This window comes from Choloepus didactylus, chromosome 2, assembly GCF_015220235.1.
Source record: "Choloepus didactylus isolate mChoDid1 chromosome 2, mChoDid1.pri, whole genome shotgun sequence".
In the NCBI taxonomy this organism is placed as follows: Eukaryota; Metazoa; Chordata; class Mammalia; order Pilosa; family Megalonychidae; genus Choloepus; species Choloepus didactylus.
The window spans coordinates 147,284,966-147,301,581 of NC_051308.1; the positions used below are offsets into that span (position 1 = coordinate 147,284,966).

Below are 16,616 nucleotides of genomic sequence, written 5' to 3' on the forward strand. Positions count from 1 at the left end.
AATTCATGAAAAGTTCACATCTCCGAGACAATAGCTCAAAGAAATACATTGTAGATACTAGTTATGTACACATATTAAAAAAAATAATCAAGTTTAACTTTTTTTGGAAATGAATCTGATAGTGAGACATTCAGGGCTAAATTTCAAGGGATAAATTAGTCTTTTAAAATATATTTTAGATTTGTGCATACCTCATGTGTGAATAATTTAATGACACTCCTGGGGGAGGGGTGAGTGAATGTGTCTGTGTCCTATCTACTGCCCAGAGTGAAAAAAGAAATCCCTAAAAGCAATCCTGAAATAGTCTTCAATGAGGACCCCAGGAATAACCCAGCCTTATATGGACATTTTCTTGTCCCAATGTTAATTCAATTGGATGAAACTTGATCTGGATACTTTTCAGCCTGGCTGTGGTTGTGAATGAGCCTATTTAAAGTATGAAAGATCAAGCAGTGGCTATGTGAATTGTTTAAGTTTTAGACACAGTACTGGGCTGCAGGGCTGCTGAGCAAGACAATTTTTTTTTTTTAACTTAAGGCCACATTTCCCCAACATAAGGGAGTTTGGCTCCTAGGTCCTTATAGGATAAGGGGAGTGATAAATAACCTTTTAGACCTCAGCCAGAGAGCCCTTGGCTCTTCCACCGACTTCCTTTTTGGATTTATGGAAGGTTGTTTTCCCAAAGAGGTTAAGATACTTAATTCTAAAATGCATAGCCAGCTCTTCCTATGATTATCTATTACTAATGCATATATACACAAATATATTAAAAATATAAAGCTATGCTGGTCTTCAAGGAAGCGTTCTCCAAGTTTCCTAAGACTGGAGGATCAATTTCAAAATGAAGAACCAGAAGTTGCCAGATCTGGCCTGGAAGTGGAAATGCCTCTTCAACAGAAGAGAAAGTCAGCAAAATGTAGCCAGACAAGATTTTTATAGAAATACAAGAAAATATTCTTCAATCAGGGGCAACTACTTAGGATGTATTTCAAGATAAGCAGGCCAAATAATTTTATGCGAAATTCAATCAATCATTCCCAGTTGATACATTAATCTTACATCCTGATTATGGATTTTTAAATGCCAACAATTCAGATTTCTGCTTAAAAGAGCAAACAAAAACACTTCTAAAACATAATTATGAACCCACATGTAACATTTCCCCAATTTACTAAGGGCACATAGTTATACCAAAAAGATTGGAATCATAAGCCTGTAAAACTCTAACCAAGTCACCAACCCTGGGGTGGGGATGGGAGAGAGATTAGCATTGTGTGAGAACAGCAAAGTTGGGAAAAATCCAATCTTCCCTTGTTTGGCAGGCCAGAAATACCATGAGAACAGCTGTTTTCCTGGTGTTCTGGTTTCCACTGGCATTCATAACCAAATGTGCATGGAAATAAAAACCAGGGAGGAGGAAAAAAAAAAAAAAAAAGGCAACAAAAAACCCAGGCACAAAAGCCCTACAGTTTTCTCTTTTGAGCAGAGATTTAGGTCAGCTTGCCCATTTCTCCCTCTCAAGTGCTCTCTCTCTCTCTCTTGCTCTCGCTCTTTCGCCCTCTTGCTCTCTCTCACACTCACACACTCTCACTCATTCACATTCCCCCCCCACCACACACACACATTACAAACACCAGTAACTTCCCATAGCATCCTCTAGGAAAAAACAAATGGCTGGGAATATCTCTGCATTAAAAATAGAAACAAATATTACTCCCATCTTATAGTGTATTCTCCTATTTCATAAATGTCCACAAAAACTTGCTTAAATTTCATCTTAAGAATTTATCCCATTTGTTCAGCATTTAAATAAGAAGGAAAATCAGGTAACTCAGAACCACTACTATGTGTCCTTCTTCCCCCAACTCCCCACCACCATGCTGGAGAAAACTCAATAAACAAAATCATAAACAAAACAGAGACTCGGAAAAATGTTGCTTGGGGATGTAGGAGGTAGGGGGACTAAGGACCACAGGAGCCTCCTGAGTGGGCTCTGTCACAGATCACATTGCTGTCCCCAGACCAGCTGGAATTTTCCTGCAACCCAAGCACCAAGGGTACTTTGTAATAGGGTGTTGTCTTACCTTTTCTTTCAGAGTGTTATAAACGTACATGAGAATGATTCTCGGAATCCTCACCAAAGTGATTAAAAATGACCCTTTTACAACTGTTCCTTGATGGTAGCAGAAAAGAGTGGAGAAAGATGAAAGGATTGGATGATCAGGAGGGTCATTTTTATTTCTGGGAATAGGAAAAAAGACAGTATTTTTAAAACACTATTTAAAAAGCAACAAAACAGCTTCTCAAATCATCACCAGTGCTAACAATTTATATAGCAGTGATGCAATGAGCATTTGGCAATTTTTTTTATATTCCATGGTAACTAGGGTTAAATTATTTCTTGAACTAATTTAATTCCTTTTGGGGGTACTCAATGCTACAAATAAATATAGAACAGAAAAAATATCTTCAAATACTGATGAGTTCAAATAAACAAGTTTCCCTCTTCCCAACACCAACTCCTTCCACCAATCCTTTCTGTTGTTCACCAATCTCATTTTCATTTTCAGAAATTTAATTATATAAAAATCTCTATGGTTTAAATTATGCATGAGCATACACAAATATTGCTGGCATTAGCTTGGTGATTAAAATCATCACCAAATCAGCACAATCATGGTCTCATCCAGAGAGATGCTTGAAGTGAAGGGACAGGGAACCCCTGACGTTCTGGCTTCTGCACAACTCTAGGCTCCTGGAATCCAGCTGATTTCCATGCTGCTCTTTAAAGGTCACTTCGATGTGAATCATTTACGGGACTTGTCATGACACAGCTCCCAAGAATGTGCACAAGTCAGTTACACAGGCAGGCAGAAAAGTGAAACAGAACAGAATGGGCACAGCCTTCACCCTACCCCAAACCTAAAAGATAAAGCAAAGGAGGGAGGGCCAATGCAACCCCTCCACTGACCTTCTGCATTCCTGCTGATGCCAGTTCTAGAAAATGAGGCCCTTTTCCCAGAAGCAAATCCCCTGATTCCAAGTGAAGCTGGTTTCTTCATAACGGATTTTTCTACAACTTGCTCTGATTGCTAATAAGTCACTATGAATTAAGGTTTTGATAAAAACGTTAAGTTCTGAGGGAGGAAAAGGAATGCAGCCAGAAATGTTTCAAGAGTTGGCAACAGTTGTATTTTGCTGTTACTTAAATCATCCAGGAAGAAAAAGAGAACATGAAAGTAATATTGGGAGCAGAATAACTGCAGCCTGGTTGTCCCACAAAAAGGGTGATGTGTGTATCAACCCAGTATTATTTGAAATAGGAAATATCAGGGAACCTATTACTGATATGAATTCATTTTGATCTGATAAACGAGAAGAGTAGTGTAGGCCAGGAAAATCTGACATATTTTTTCCCTTTCCTTGCTGTTTTTTTTTTTAAGGGAAGAATGTTTACTTTTCCATTGAGGAAATTTATGTGCCTTAGAACTTATGGAGCTCAAGAGGGGATACAGGGAGATGAGGACAACACCTGCTTTCCATCTGGTAGGGAAACAAATGATTCACAGGCCACTGTGAATGTGGGCCTTGGGGTCTGGTCCTCCAGGTATTGACATTTGGGGTCAGGCATCAGCTTCTGAGAAGGTTCTGCTACGATGGGATTAATCATTTTAGACAGCAGAGTGTCTGCACTGTCTCGACTTCCCATAACACATCCTGGTTATGACTCCAGGCTCTCAAGGGCTTGGCTGGAAGAAGATACAAAGGTTCCAGATGGTCCACAGCTGGGTTATCACATGATGAGAGAGGGAACTTAAAAAGAGGGTCATGTAAAAGGAGTCATGCAACACCTAATACCTGCCCTAGCAACTAGAAACAACCTTACAGAAAAACGCTAAATAAGTAGAGTGTCTTTGAGGGCCCCACTTTCTCTTTCTAGACACCTTTTCACATTCAAAGCAAACATCATCCCATCTTCCTTCTCCTGCTGCACATGCAGCTAATACCTTCTACCCTATCTTCCTCACAACCAACAAAACCTGCCTTCAGGAAAAAAATCTAATTATACCTGTTGGAACTTAAAATAAAATTTCTGTCTGGACTATTCATACTTTGAGAATTGGCCTAAGGGACAGCAATACACTGTTAGGCATTTCAGTCTCCTGCCTAAAATCCTTAGGCTCTGCTGTGAATCCATGTCCTCATTTGTTTCTCAGTATATCCAGAACAGCTGGAAATCATCTTTTCTACATTTGAAAGCAATGATGAAGTCAGGCCTCAAGTGCCCCCTCTCCAAGTTTAACAGTTCTAGATCCTTCATATCTCACAGCATCTTTCTGACTCTCGGTAGACCTCTCTTCAAGCAAAAGGTTGTAAAGGGCAAGTTTTACATGGTGCCCATATCCCGGCTCTTGATGGTCTTTGTAGGAACTCTTCAGCCCTCTTGGTGCTTAAAGAGTGATAAAGATGAATATATTCTGGCTGTATTTAATCCTTACTCTGTGTTCATGGGATTAAAGAATTCTGAATCAATAAGGAAAAACCTTGAAGTTTCAAAATCAGGCAGAAAGTAAAAAATAAAGCAGAACTCTTTAATAAATGAAACAGTAGTGCTAAAAGTAAGTCACCATGCATTTTATTTTGAATTAATTTATTTTTATCAAAGTAATAAATGAAATGTCTTAAAAAGTCAAATTGTACTATGCAGCATAACATGAAAAACAGCAGTTTTCCTCCCCCACTCCTGATTCTCTCTCTTTAGAGGCAACATTTTAACTGTTTCTTCTGGTGCCCACCTCCACATTTCCAAATTACATGTTTTTACTACCATTTCAGTTGCAGGTGTTATTTACTGACCTCTATGGAGATGCAGGGTTAGTTATCTTTCACAGCCCAACAATCCCTTCTCTCCCAACAAATACCCATTTTCCCCTCCCTTCTCCCTCCCAATACAAGTACACTGCAATTTTTAGTTAAATTCATATCATCCGTATGTTCTAGCTTGCCAATGCTGCCAGATTGCAAAACACCAGAAATGGATTGGCTTTTGTAAAGGGGGGTTATTTGGTTACACAGTTACAGTCTTAAGGTCATAAAGTGTCCAAGGTAACACATCAGCAATTGGGTACCTTCGCTGGAGGGTGGTCAATGGCATCTGGAAAACCTCTGTTTAGCTGGGAAGACACGTAGCTGGCATCTACTCCAGGTTCTGGTTTCAAAATGGCTTTCTCCCAGGACATTCCTCTCTAGGCTACAGCAACTCAAAATGTCACTCTCGGTTGCTCTTGGAGCATTTGTCCTCTCTTAGCTTCTCCAGAGCAAGAGTCTGCTTTCAACGACCGTTGTCAAACTGTCTCTCATCTGCAGCTCCTCTCTCAGCTCCCTGTGCATTCTTCAAAGTGTCCCTCTTGGCTGTAGCAAGCTCACACCTTCTGTCTGATCTTACATAGTGCTCTAGTAAACCAATCACAGCCCATGCCAAATGGGCAGGGCCATGCCTCCGTGGAAATTATCCAATCAGAGTTATCACCTATAGTTGGGTGGGTCGCATCTCCATGGAAACACTCAAAGAATTACAATCTAATCAACACTAATACCTCTGCCCACAAAAGATTGCATCAAAGATAATGGCGTTTTGGGGGACATAATACATTCAAACTGGCACACCATACATAAACAGCATTTATAACTAATCCCAAGTAATGTACTCTGATTATATTTTCTTTCCTGTGCAACTTTTCGTTTGTCCTGCACTTAATAATTGTCTCACTTTTTGTTTGTTTGCTTGCTTGGTTTTCCATGAGTTTCACCAGACCCTTCACCAAAGTGTAAATCTTTCTTTGAACTGTTCATGTATATCTGGTATTCTCTCATTTTCATTTTCTGTTCTTGGAGGCATCCCTCCTGGAGCCCACTACCCTCATGCTCCCCTCGAACTGCTTGCTTTCTATGCCTGCTGCATAGCGACCCTCCTGGGAAGTCCCTTCTCCTCGTTTGTGTTGGGGTCCCTGCTTCCTGAAGCTCATTTCTTCCTCCCGGCTCACTCATGAGTTTCAGTGGAGAAAATCCTTCCTGAGAAAGGATGTATGGGAGGGAGACTTTCTGGGACTTTGCATACAAGACTATTCTCCTTTACCCTTGATCGATAGTATGGATGGGTATAGAATTCTAGGTTGGAAATAATCTTTCCTCAGCATTTTGGCAGCCTTGTTCTACTCTCTTCCTAATTCTGCGTTGCTTTTGGAAAGTCAGCTCCCATTAAGATTCTTGATCCTTTGTGTGTGACCTGTTTTTCCCTCTGGAAGCTTTTGGGACCTTCTCTTTACTCATGTTCTGGCCCTGGAAATTTTTCTTCGATACTTTCCTATCTTTTTTTGACTTTGTTCTCTATTTCCAGAACTCATATTAATTAGATCTTGGGTCTCCTGGATTTTTTCTGACTTTTTATCTTTTCTCTCCTATTACCATCTTTTTGTCCTTTTAATCTACCTTCTGGAAGATTTCCTCAAGCATGTATGTCAATACTTCAATATTTAATATATATTTTTGTTTCTTTGGCAGCCTTATTTTTAATTATTAAGAAGCTTTTCTTGCTCTTTCACTATCCTTTTTTTTTAATGGAGGCAATATTCATTTGATCTTTCTGAGGATATTTCTGTTTTTATTGTTTGTTTGTAGTTTTCTTCTGCCGCCTGCCTTATCTCTGTCTCCTCCAAATTTCTTTTGTTTGTTTTGTTCATTTTGAGTTCTTTCTTTCTTTCACTAGAGGTTTATATTAGTCAGGGTTCAGCAGAGAAACAGAACCAACAGGATGTGTATCTATATATGTAAATATCAAGAGATTTATTATAGGAATTAGCTCATGTGACCGTGGGGATGGGCAAGTCTGAATTCCACAGAGCAGGCAGCAAGTTGGGAAAGTTTCCATGAATTCTCCAAGGGAAGCAGGCTGCCCGAAGTAGAGACAGAAATTCTTTTTGACTGCTAAACTCAGTTCCCCTTTTAAGGCCTACAACTGATTGGATAAAACTTCTTCCATTGCTGAAAGCAGTCTCTGTTGTTGATTTTTAGACATACTCAGCCATAGATGCAATCAACTGACTGATGATTTAAATCCATGAAATACCCTCACAGTAACAATCAGGCCACTACTTGCTTGACCAAACAACTGGACACCATAACCTAGCCAAGGAAGACGCAGGTAGATAACCATCACAAGGTTTTCTTCAAATGTTTAATAATTACTGGTTAACAGTTTACATTCAAGAGTCAAACACTAAAGAGTGAATTGGATGGATGGACAACTAGAAAAATGGGGGAAGAAAAAAAAAAAGGGCACCCAGTGTTCTTTTCTACTTTAGTTGTTCTTTTTCACTTTAATTTTTATTCTTATTATTTTTGTGAGTGTGGTAATGAAAATGTCAAAAATTAATTTTGGTGATGAATGCACAACTATACAATGGTACTGTAAACAACTGAATGTACGCTTTGTTTTGTATGACTGCATGGTATGTGAATATATCTCAATAAAATGAATTTTTAAAAAAAGAGTGAATTGGAAGCTCTGTGTGAGGGGCTCTGCTTGCTGACAGTCTGGTTAAGAGTCAGGGAATCAAGCCGTTTCATTGCGAGCCCCCATACGGCACTATCTATAGGTCTTTATTTTGGGGTTAGCCAAGTTTCTTCAGAGAAAAAGCCTTCAAACTCCAGCCTAGAGAATATAAACCTGGCTGCCAACACTCTTGGAGCTAAGCAGGGGAATGTGGGTGGAGGGCTTCATCCTCAGTATTTAGTATTTAGACTTTTCACTTAATCCTGTTTTCACTACAGAGCCTCGCCCAGCCTCAGCTGTGCCAGACACCCCAGGTCCAGACTCTCTCTGGTTTACCTCTCCAGAGAGCACACCCCAAGTCTTCTGCTAGTGTGGAGGGGGGGATCTTGGGTCTAACTGCTCCTTAAAAAGACCTTCAACTAATCCTGGGAAGTACATTTTACACTTGCTTTCCTGAGCCTTTCTAGGTTTTTGTGGCTCAAGTGAGCCTGCATCTTATTTATATCTCTTCACCACCCCAACACACAGACGGGCTTTTGTCCTCTTTCTCCAGTATGCTGAGAGTCACCTCTTCAGCTTTCAACATTTGGTTGACATTTCTCACCCATTGTCATTGCCTCCCTCTTTCTCACTGTCCTGTGTATGTAGGTCTTTTTAAAAATTCTTTCATTTTTGGGGGGGAGGGGAATGAGTGAGGGGGGCTAGGGGTAAGGGGAAGTGGAGAGCAATGCAGATGCTTAACCAGAAGTCCATTCAAAAGGTGTTACAAATCACAAGCCCTCCTTGAAAACACTTTGTTTTAGTTATTCTAAGATAACAGAATCACTGCAATCAGGAAGATGTTACCTGCTGGCCAATTTGTTTAGAATGAACTTTGCTCCCCTACTTTGGAGCTAGCAACACCCACCACCCACCTCCAGCTGCCCAGAGGTTCTCAATGCCAAGGCAAACAGCCCCCGTGCGGTCCTTGGGAGACTGATTATGGAAGCTTCCAATGGCACCACTATATTAAAAACCCACAGTGTTATCACCAGGAAGTAACGGCTCTCTGGCATGAATCATCCCTGGTTGACTTTCCTAACCCCATGAACACTCATATTTACCTACTCATTTGGTCTGAGACCTTAGAGCAGGGTCAGCTCTATCAGGAGTGACCTTCCTGTTCTGAGTCAACCCTGTCATTGTCCTGACCTTGCTCTCCCTGACTGCATCTACCACTGCCCCACGGAGAGTCACACATACCAAAGAGAGATAAAGGCTTGGATGTGTGTGTGTCCTCAAGTATCTTGAGGAGGTAATGGAGTATAAGCCCTTAAATAAATAAATAAATATCATGGTGAACAGAGAAGCAAGCAATTAATCCACTTACAATTAACTATACAAATTTAATTTAATTTTATAGTTACATGCAATTCCCTTAGGATTTAAAATTATTTTCCAAGCAAAAACACCTCATTTTACATAGAACTAAATGAGGTCTACAGAACTAACTGCAGTGTGTTCAAACCAGACCAGTAATATTTTTAAGTTTGAAGTCAATAAAAATGGATAATTACAGAAGTCAATCCTTCCAGATGTCTTTCAATTCAAAGCAATATAACCCCTTTCCTTTTTTTGTTTCTTTCTGAATTTTCTTGCTTAAAGCAAAGTGCTTGGAAACATGACAGATTTAAAATGTAACATTTCTTCTCTCCACCAAATGAGCATCCAGTTTTTAATTTAGTCTTTTAATCTTGCCAACCTTAAGGATTACGTCAGAACTCCAAAATTATCTTTTGAGATCTGCAGCATGAAACACACAAACCAAAAGAAAAGTAAAATGCTGGACCTACCTGTTGAAATAACAAGTAACCACTGCCCCAGCTATAGTCATTTGCTGGCATGCAAGGATGAATTCGCTCGTCCACATGAGGCCAATTAAATGGTACCACCACAGATACCGAATTCCCGAAAGAGGCTTATATTCCACTTGGCCGCCTTTGATAACTTGGGCAGTTCCTATAGTGGAAACACAAACATGTTTCACACCGATATTTTCCTAAGCAAAACATTGGAAGATTGTTGGTTAACAGGCCTTGCTTCCCCATCCTCAGCCTTCAGCATTGCATAAAACGTGTGCCAACCTCAAGTTTGAAGTACCCAAAACTAAAAATTGAGAGCACACATTTAACTCGTAAATAATGTCAACAAATAATAATTGTTGACTGATTGGTAAGCAATTTGTAAGGCACTTTACTTAAACTCTAATACTCAATCCACTTTGTAGATGTGAAAACTGAAATTTGGAAGAGTCTGGTATCTTTTGTAAAGCTTCACTGCTCATGATGAAGGAGAATATAAATTTGACCACACTGGACTCCAAAACCCACAATTTTTGTACCACACCACTTAGTGATGCAATCAAACCTTGTCATGTTGATGAAACCACACAAAGCTATTGGGACTGTATTACAGAAACCTACTTCACCAACAATTCAGACTTTATAAAAGAGACAAAACTCTTCATTTTTTTCCAAGAGTTTCATTAAAAGAGCAAGTTTTGCTAATAGATTTAAAATGTCTACTGGGTCTCAGTGTTCAACCTCCTAGGTTCAAATCTTAGCGTGACCACTTTCTGGGTGTTCTGGTACAAGCTATTTGGCCACTTGCTTGGAGTTTCAGTGTCCTCATCGATAAAGCCCATTTCTTGGTGGGGATATGGTGATGGAATGAGATTATTTGGCAAGTACCTGGCATAGGGCCTGGCCCATAGAAATACCACTCCATACATGATAATGGGTATTATTATCATTATTAAATTTCAGAAGCATGGTACTGTTTGTTAAACAGAGGCAAGCAGGGTCACCCCAACAACACTCTGCCTTTCACCTGGCTATACCTGGCCTCCCTTTCCTTCATCCAAAGAAGCCTTTGAATTAGCTCTGCTAATTCCATTGGCAAATCCAAATCTTAGGCTCTGCAGCTGCATTTGATTTCTGGCTATCCTCCTGCCATGAATTTTCAAATGAACTACTGTCAGTAAGATGATGGGCACTTTGGCCAATGGAGAAACCTACAACTTGAAGAACAGTTAAAGACAGTTTCATATTTCCTCTATTGATTTTAGGTTCAAAATTGATGTGTTTTAGACAATCTAAATAGGGCCTGTGTGCAAAGGAAGAGGGAGAAGATAACCATGCTGTGCAGCAAAACTGATTCTACACACCAAAGCTGATCATTCCTTATGCTCTATGTTCTGCTGAACAAGAGTCACATTGTGGGAAATAGTGGAGCAATGCTATTTACAGAGAGAAGTTAATATTTTATCCAATACTAGGCTCATTTTGGCTCAGAAGCAATCTGTTTCAGGTAAGGCACTGACACTTATGCTTTTGTAAAATGGGCGTGATTTAGGAAAGCATTCCCAGTTCCAAAGAAATGGTCCCCAAGGCCCTAGGGCAGATTACAGTTTCATAAGAACAGGTTTACAGCATCACAAACAGTTTGGGGGGTAGAGGACATTTCCACAGGACAGCAGAGAGGATTTCCTCAGACACAGAAAAAAGGCAAGTGGGAAGGTCCTGGATGCTAAGGGAGGGGCACTCTCTCTTCTCCGTGGTCCTGTATTATCAACGGCTCATGTCCACACACACATCCCAGCTCAGCACACTGGTGGCGACAGTCAGAGAGTGGAGCAGCTAAAGTGAGAAATTAAGATCTGCTTAGGACATGGGGGAACCTTGAAAGAAGCAAGTCACATAAGGACAATTATTGCCTGATGCCATTTATAAGAGATGTCTAGAAACAGCAAATTCACAGACAGAAAGTAGATTAGAGGTTACCAGGAGATAGGGGCTGGGGTAAAGGAGAGTGTATGCTTGGTGGATATAGAGTGCTTGTAAGTAAAATTAATTAAAAATAAAAAGACCTGTTTAGGCCTTAAAAACCTTTGGCATTCCCCAAAGAAGCAGAACCAACAAGTTATTCTTGACTGATCACTCTTGCTTTGAGATATCTTTATCAGGTTATACCAGGCTATTTTTAGACTTTCCTTTAGGGCAAGGCTTCCCAACCTCAGCACTAACTGACATTTTGGTCTGGATAATTCTCCTTGTTTGGGGGGCTCTCCTGTGCATTCAGTATGTTTAGCACATCACTGGTCTCTACACACTAGATGCCAGTAGCACCCCCTTTCCAACATGACAATCAAAAATGTTTCCAGACATTGCCAAATACCACCTGGGGGGAGGGGGCAATCACTGCTAGAGAACCACTGCTTTATACAAACATTCTCCCAAGGATCAGGCGCCCTGGCCTCATGGCGAAAGCCTGGAAACAAGCAGTTACAGCTGCGGTGCTGTGGGTGGGGCGGGCGTGCTACAGCACACATGACTGCCCTCTCCTGGAGCGCTGTGTCAGTGCAGGCAGGAGCCCCTCGCAAACCACTAGTGCTTTGTTAGCAAGGACTAAACGAGAGTGTGTAGTGAAAGGGCGTTAATGGGAACTGGACCACAGATCGATCCCAGGATTCAATGGATCTCCGGGGACGGCGATGGAAAGAGCAGTAAACTGGGAGAAGACTTGTATTCCAGTCTCCGCTTTGGCATGTGTGACAAGCAATAGTGTTCTCTCATTGTAAAGATGAAGAGGGTGGCAAGATGAAACCTGTGGCAGTGGCTACAGGCTTGGCCTTGAGAGTCACACCAGCCAAGAACCACATCTCCACACTGTCCCAATGGTGGACCAACCTTGGGCACGTTACCGGACCTTTTTAAGTCTGTGTTCGTCATCTGTAATCTGAGGATGCTAATACCTACTTCTCACTACCTTGGTGATTCCATCCAGACTCATGGCTTTAAATGCCTTCATGTAGCTGTTATGAGGATTCAATGGGTAAAGCACTTAGAACAGTGCCTGGCACACAGTAAGTGCAATATAACATTAGCTATAGTGAGTACAATATAGGCTTGTCTACAAATGAGATACAGGCTGGGTGGTGGTTTGAAGCTGTATGCACCCCAGAAAAAACATGTTCTTAAATTTAATCCATTCCTATGGGTGTGAAACCATTGTAAGTCAAAACTTTTGTTGAGGTTACTTCAGTTAAGAAGTGTGGCCACCTCAGTCAGCATGGGTCTTAATCCTATTACTGGAGTCCTTTATAAACAGAGTGAAAATCAGACAGGAAGAGAGAAAGCCACAGGAAGCAAGAGGCTGGACATCAATAGGACAGAAAAGAAGGGAGAGACCAGGAGATGCAATCATGTGCATTGCCATGTGACAGAGGAGCCAAGGATCACCAGCAGCCAGTTCCAGAACACCAGTATTTGGGGAGAAAACATTGCCTTGATATTGCCATGACTGGACTTTCTTTTAGTCTCAAAACCATAAACTAATAAATTCCCATTGTTTAAGCCAAACCATTTCATGGTATTTGCTTGATCAGCCTAGGAAACTAAAACAGGCAGATTATCTTTTCAGTTCTGAAGTTATCTTTAGTATTTACTATGCAAGAACTGCATGCTGGCATTATGCCAGACACTGGCTACTGGAGGAAAAATGAAAGAGGCAAAAAAAAAAAAATTTAAAAAAAAATAAATCAGAAAGGAGATACTATCTGAGTGACCATCAGGAACTCACATGTTGCTATGCTAGTCTGTTCATCTCCCTTCCTTTTGGACAACTGTTGTTATAATTTCTTCTCCAAACTCCAGGAGCTTCTTTCCCATCCTCATCTTCAGCCAATGACCTTCCTTCCTGTTTCTCTGAGAATATGGAAGCAATCAGGAAACCTGTGTAAGGCCTACCCCCACATCTGCCGCTATCAGCATATGTCCACAGACTCTCCCCCATCCTTTATGATGAACTGCCAGATCTCAGCCCCTCCACAAGATCCCATCATTCTCACCACCTTGAGGGTATCTCTTCAGCAGTTCTCTCCTCTCTCTTGCTTCTTCAAATTATCCTTCTCCACTCTACTGGATGAATCATCCCCAACCATCTCTCATCTTTTAAAAAAATCTACTATTGACTTTCTTTCCTTTGATTTCCTCCACATTTCTTTATTTCCCATTATAGTCAAAAGCATCAACATTGTCTATAATTGCTTTTTTCCAATTCTTTTCCTCTCATTTTCTCTTAACTCTACCCCCCATCATGATCTCCTTCCCCCAACCCACATCACTGAAATTGTTCTTGTTTCATCTCCATGTTACTAAATTCAATGGCCAATCCTCAGTTTTTATCTTACTCAGCAGCAGCACTTTACACATTGAATAATTCACATCTCCTAGAAACCCTTTCTGCTTCAATTCCAGGACACCTTACTCTTTTACTCCTACTCCACCGGTTGCTTCTCTTCAGGCTCTTTTGTTTGTTCTTCCTCATCTTCATGATCTTTTAACATCAAAGTGTCTGAAAGCACAGTCCCCGGATTTCTTCTCTTCTTTATCTATGTTCATTCTAATCTCATAATTTTAAATACTTTATATATATGCTCCCAAATGTAGAAATCTAAGCGAAATATCTGGAGACTTCAGACTCAGATAACTAATGGCCTACCTGACATTTCCATCTGGCTGTCTAAAAGATATTTCAGTTATAAATAATTTCTTATTCCCCTCCCTTCCCTCCAAACCTGCTCCATTCAAAGTCTTGTCTCATCTCAGTTTATGGTAGTCCCAGATTCCAGTTGCTCAGACCACAAAAAATTCTGGAGTCTTCCCTAACTCCTCTCTCTTTCATACCCCACATCTAATATATCTATTACATCAGGAAATCCTGTTAGTTCTACCTTCAAAATAGACCCAGAATCCAACATTCATACCATGTCCACCATTACAACCCTCTACTAAGCCACCATCCGCTCCTCTCTGGATCACTGCTATTAAAATGTAAGTGAGGTCCCATTACTATTTGCTTAAAACCCTGTAATGACTTCCCATCTCAGTTTAGAAGCCAACATTCCTACAAAGGCCCACAAGGCCCTAGGATCTGAACCACAACCTCTCTGGCCTCCTCTTGACCCACGCTCTGCCTCCGTCACTCCACTTTGGCTGCATGGCCTCCTTGCTGAGCCTCCTGCACAGAGGTTTGCTGTTCCTTTGCCTGGTAGACTTTCTCTCCCCTTAAATATCCTCATGGCTCTTCCCCCACCTCCTTCCAATCTCTGCTCAAGTATCTTCTTCCCAGTGAGGCCCTCCCTCATCACCAACTTTAAAATTGTACCCCTCACTCCAGCATTTCCTATTCCTCCCTTCTGCTTTATTTTTCTCCATACCACTTATCAACTTTTAATATACTGTAACATTTACACAATTGTTTTGTTGAATGCCTATATTCCTCCACCTTCCAGCCTAGAAGGAACACTCTATCTCCGGCAGCTATAACAGGGTCTGACCTATAGTAAATGTTCAATAAATATTTGTTGAAGGAATGAATGGATGGATATGCCATCCTAAAGTAATATATCCTATCAAAGAAAGAATTTCTTGGAAAGAATTCTCTGGATCTTCCTAGAGAGCATTCATATAACCTGGAGGAAATTCATCATGCTGCTAGCTCCAAATCTGGATATCATTACAAGCTTTAAAACATTTCAAAAGATGAAAGTGATCACTGTAAATGGCAGTTTCTTAAGGAAGGTAGTCTGCTGGGTTGGGATAATGTCCCAAAGGAAGGAGGCCCAACTTGGAACATTCTGTGTACTTGGCCTCTTCTAGCAAATGGCGCACTTGGCTCCCCAGTTAGTAACCACCCATTCTGCCCAGCCTCATGGCCACTGTCCCCTACTGGCTTCTGCTTTTGCTCTGGTAGTGTGAGGATTAGGAAAAAAGAGAGGAAAATCTCATGGATACAGAGCCTACAATTTACCAAGCTCTTTCTGGGTATACAAATCATTTAATGCTTACAACACTGATGTGAATTCACTCACTGACTCAGCACACACTTACTCAACCTATTTGGACACTGCACACTGAGCTCAGAGCCACAGAAGGAAAAGACCCAGCCCCTGCCCTCAAGGTGTTCATAACCTTGTGGGATGACAGCACACAAGCACTTATCTTGCCTTATTGTTCTTCATAGCACTTATCACCACCTGACATATAATACATTTATTTACTGTCTCTTTCCCTACCTGCAAGAATGTAAGATGTCTTGCACATTGCTGCATCTCAGGGATGGGCACATAGTAGTTACTCAATGAACAGTTGTTGAAAGAATGATCAAAGAAAATAAGCGAAATCAAGAAATGCCTAAGTAGGCCTGGGGGTTTGTAAGAGTGTTTCCAAGAGATATACTACTTGAAACAAATCTTAAAGAATGAATAGTCTTCCCCCAGCAGTTTGGGTTAGAAATGAGGTGGGAGTTGGGAAGGGGAAGGGATTCTAGACAAAGATTAAGGCAGGTGCAAAGGTATAGAGATATACAAGACCAGGAAAATATCATGGTATGGCTGGAACATTAGGATATGTAAGAAAGAATGGGAAGTTTAAGCTCAACAAGCAGGCAAGGGCTAATCATGAGAGGTCATTTATACCCAGTGTACAAAAAAGGTGACTTTCCCAAAGTTGTGTAACCAATAAGTGTCTGGGTTGGACAGGAACCAGTTTAGCATCCAAGTATCACACTGCTTATGCCATGAGGGGGAAGAGGAGTCAGCTGCTTACCTAGCTTGTTTCCCAAACTTATTCCTCTTGGCCTGGCAAAGTGTGCTAAACTCACAGTGGATGCTCACTCTGATCGGCACTACCAAATACATCAGTACTGAAGCCAGAAAGCACCAAACATCCGCCCCCCCTCCAAATCAGCTTGATCAGATCCCAGACTGCCTGGGGTAGCAGAACTCTCTGCCTGTTGGATTTTCTCACCAGCCCAGGAGACACCGGACAGAATCATAATGGCTGACTTTTACTATGCCCCATGACATGTTCTAAGGGCTGTCTCTGAATTAACTCATGTAATCCTCATAAAAACTCAGTGAAATAGGAACTACTATGGGTTAAGTAAGTCACACAAGGATACAGATGATAGGTAGGGAAGTGCTGGAGACAATTAAGGTAGCATATATAATATTCACCTTCAG

General features: G+C 41.0%; 1 protein-coding gene across 6 annotated transcripts in view; it reads right to left on the reverse strand.

The window, feature by feature from the left end:
• The window catches only part of SLC44A3 (solute carrier family 44 member 3), a 90,250-nt gene that overhangs the window by 33,298 nt on the left and 40,336 nt on the right, over positions 1-16,616 (reverse strand). For all 6 annotated transcript variants that reach the window (XM_037826588.1, XM_037826589.1, XM_037826587.1 and 3 more), the window contains exons 10-11: positions 9,385-9,550; positions 2,085-2,241 (exon numbers count right to left, since the gene is read on the reverse strand). In XM_037826588.1, coding sequence (XP_037682516.1) covers positions 2,085-2,241; positions 9,385-9,550 — 323 coding nt within the window. The remainder of the gene's footprint in view (positions 1-2,084; positions 2,242-9,384; positions 9,551-16,616) is intronic.